Below are 3,075 nucleotides of genomic sequence, written 5' to 3' on the forward strand. Positions count from 1 at the left end.
TAGTAATAAAAGCAGGGAAAGTTGCGTAGACTGCTCTTTTCCTGTTTTTCAGTCGTCAGTGAAGCTTTCCACCCAGGTTTTGACGTCCTGATTGATTCATGCTTTCACAGGTTCATTCATGAATTTACTCCACAACCATTACTCATCCGAGTGCCAGGCCCTGTGCTGTGTCACGGGAGCCAGTGAAAAAGCCAGCCAGGTTCTTGCTTGCATGGTGTTTAGAATTGATCAAAGACAAACAAACGCACAGCAAAGTGGGCTTTCCCCCAGGAGGCCAGGGAGCAGTGTCAGAGTACCCAGCCAGGGGACCCAGATGTCCTGCTCTTCCAGCTGCACACTTGAAAATGACCCAGCCCATGCTGGCCAGCTGCCACAAAGAAACTGACCCAGAATCTTTCTTTTTTTTTTTTTTTCTCATGACCAATGAGTCTTTTTATTTTGCACACAAAACCACTGGGGATCTTGCCTGTGTCCACCTTGGAGATTACACTGGAGGGTATACACAGCTCCAGACACTTGGTGGAAAGCAAGTATGAGATAAACAATGACTTGGGCCCAATCACATGATTGTAGAGCTTGGGTTTCCAGCAGGTTCCAGACGGTCAAGCTTGGCTTCTGCTGCAGTGCTAGGGAAGCAGTGAGAATGCCACAGGGGTGGGAGAGGGGAGCTAACTACCAGAGGCCCCAGCAAGTCTTGCTTGGGGGCCTCGAGCTGTCCTCGCTGACATCAGGGGCAGGGTCTAACAGCTGACTAGAGGCTCGGGCTTGCCGGCTCACCGCTTACTTGGCCAGGGGGTTTCTGAAGTTCCTGCCGGCAAACTTAGCCTTGCTGCCCAGCTCCTCTTCAATCCTGAGGAGCTGGTTGTACTTGGCCAAGCGCTCAGATCGGCAAGGTGCACCAGTCTTAATCTGGCCAGTGCAGAATGAAGGTATCTTCAGTCTCCCCAGAACGATGAGACACCATAACACCCCAGCCATTGGACTGGGCCAGCTTGCACGCCTGAAGGGACTCGGTCACGGAGCCGATCTGATTCACTTTGAGCAGGAGGCAGTTGCATGATTTTTGGTCCACGGCCTTGGCAATCCGCTTCGGGTTGGTCACTGTGAGATCATCCCCCACCACCTGGATTCCTGCACTAGCCGTGAACTTCTTCCAAGCATCCCAGTCATCCTGGTCAAAGGGGTCTTCAATAGACACCACTGGGTAGTCCTTGATGAAGGACTTGTACAGGTCGGCCAGCTGGTCGGGTGTGATGTACCTGCTAGCGTCATCGGGAGACTTGAAGTCCAGGTCATACTTCCCAGACCTGAAGAACTCAGAGGCAGCCACGTCCATGCCAATTACCACCTTGTCACTGTAGCCAGCTTTCCCGATTGCATTCTTCAGCAGCTCCAGGGCTTCTTTGTTCTCCAGGATGTTAGGAGCAAACCCGCCTTCGTCCCCCACGTTGGTGGCATCTTTCCCATACTTCTCCTTGATGACGTTCTTCAGGTTGTGGTACACCTCCGCTCCAATGCGCATGGCTTCCTGGAAGCTCGCTGCACCCACGGGGAGAATCATGAACTCCTGCATGGCCAGCTTGTTGCCAGCATGAGAACCGCCGTTGATCACATTGAAAGCCGGAACTGGCAGGATGACTTCAGAGTTGCCAGCCAAGTCGGCGATGTGGCGGTACAGGGGCACCCCCTTCTCTACAGCGCCAGCCTTACAGACAGCAAGGGACACCCCCAGAATGGCATTTGCACCAAACTTAGATTTATTTTCTGTTCCATCCATCTCGATCATCAGCTTGTCAATCTTCTCCTGCTCCAAGACATTCAGTTTCTTGCTAACCAGGGCAGGTGCAATAGTTTTATTGATGTGCTCAACAGCCTTTGAGACACCCTTCCCCATATAGCGAGTCTTATCATTGTCCCGGAGCTCGAGGGCCTCATAGATACCCGTTGAGGCACCACTGGGCACAGCAGCTCTGAAGAGACCTTTTGAGGTGTGAATATCTACCTCAACAGTGGGATTCCCACGCGAGTCAAAGATCTCTCTGGCATGGACCTTGAGAATAGACATGGTGAACCTCTGGCCACCTGATCTTGTCGCTCAGGGAAGAAGCAGAGGGCGCTGAGGACAGCGAGGCGAGAGCTAAGCCAGCGAGGTCTAGGTGCCCCGAGCCCTTCTCCGACCCAGAATCTTTCTGTCCTCCTAGGATCACCATCTCCTTCCCACTCCTCCCTTGCCTCTGCTGCTTCCTCCTGTGCAGACAGGCCATCTGGGAATGGGAGAAAGAGTGGATGTGAAACTGAATCTCAGCTTGGACATTCACTGGCCAGGTGACCTTAGGCAAATCACTTCATTTCTCTGAGTTGCAGTTTCCTTGTCTGTGAAACATAGTAACTAATACCCATCAATCACCAAGGTACCATCAGCATCAAAGGAGATTAGGTCTATATAGCACCAAAGACATAGCAGGCCCTCGACTAATGCTAGCCCCTTTCCCTGCCCCTTTGCTAACTGTACACACTGCATCTCTCCTCACCAGCAGGGGAGGAAGTTAGTGGGTGTTGGTGGGTGCAGGAGGACCCAGCATTCCGTGCACCGTGAATCTACGCTTCATTCCCAGGCGGTCTGATTCTGCTCTAAGGAGAATCCTCTTATTTGTGGGGAGGAGGGTGGAGAGGCCTGGCTTTGCCTCCTGGACCACCTGAACACTTCAGAGAGCAACCCCTCTCTTCACTCTGTTTCCTGTCTCTCTGGCTCTCGAGTTTACAAAAGCATATGATGGTATGGCGGTTGTGGGCTGGTTGTGCTGATGAAGGTAGTTATGATGGTGGTAGGTGGTGTGGTGGTGCTGATGGAAGTGACGTGGTGGTGCTGGTGGCGCTAATGATGGTGATGGTGAGGGAGCTGGTGGTGGTGCTGGTGGCGCTAATGATGGTGATGGTGAGGGAGCTGGTGGTGGTGCTGGTGGCACTAATGATGGTGATGGTGAGGGAGCTGGTGGTGGTGCTGGTGGCGCTAATGATGGTGATGGTGAGGGAGCTGGTGGAGGTGCTGGTGGCGCTAATGATGGTGATGGTGAG

At 52.9% G+C, this 3,075-nt stretch overlaps 1 protein-coding gene across 1 annotated transcript; it reads right to left on the bottom strand.

Moving 5' to 3' along the window:
* Window positions 1-394: 394 nt before the first annotated feature.
* Window positions 395-2,223, bottom strand: LOC134364691 (alpha-enolase-like). The gene is given in 2 exon segments (XM_063080748.1): window positions 395-922; window positions 924-2,223. Coding segments are annotated over 2 exon segments (1,284 nt in total). The 5' UTR covers window positions 2,066-2,223; the 3' UTR covers window positions 395-780.
* Between the last annotated feature and the right edge of the window lie 852 nt (window positions 2,224-3,075).

Source organism: Cynocephalus volans, chromosome 16 (assembly GCF_027409185.1).
Source record: "Cynocephalus volans isolate mCynVol1 chromosome 16, mCynVol1.pri, whole genome shotgun sequence".
In the NCBI taxonomy this organism is placed as follows: domain Eukaryota; kingdom Metazoa; phylum Chordata; class Mammalia; order Dermoptera; family Cynocephalidae; genus Cynocephalus; species Cynocephalus volans.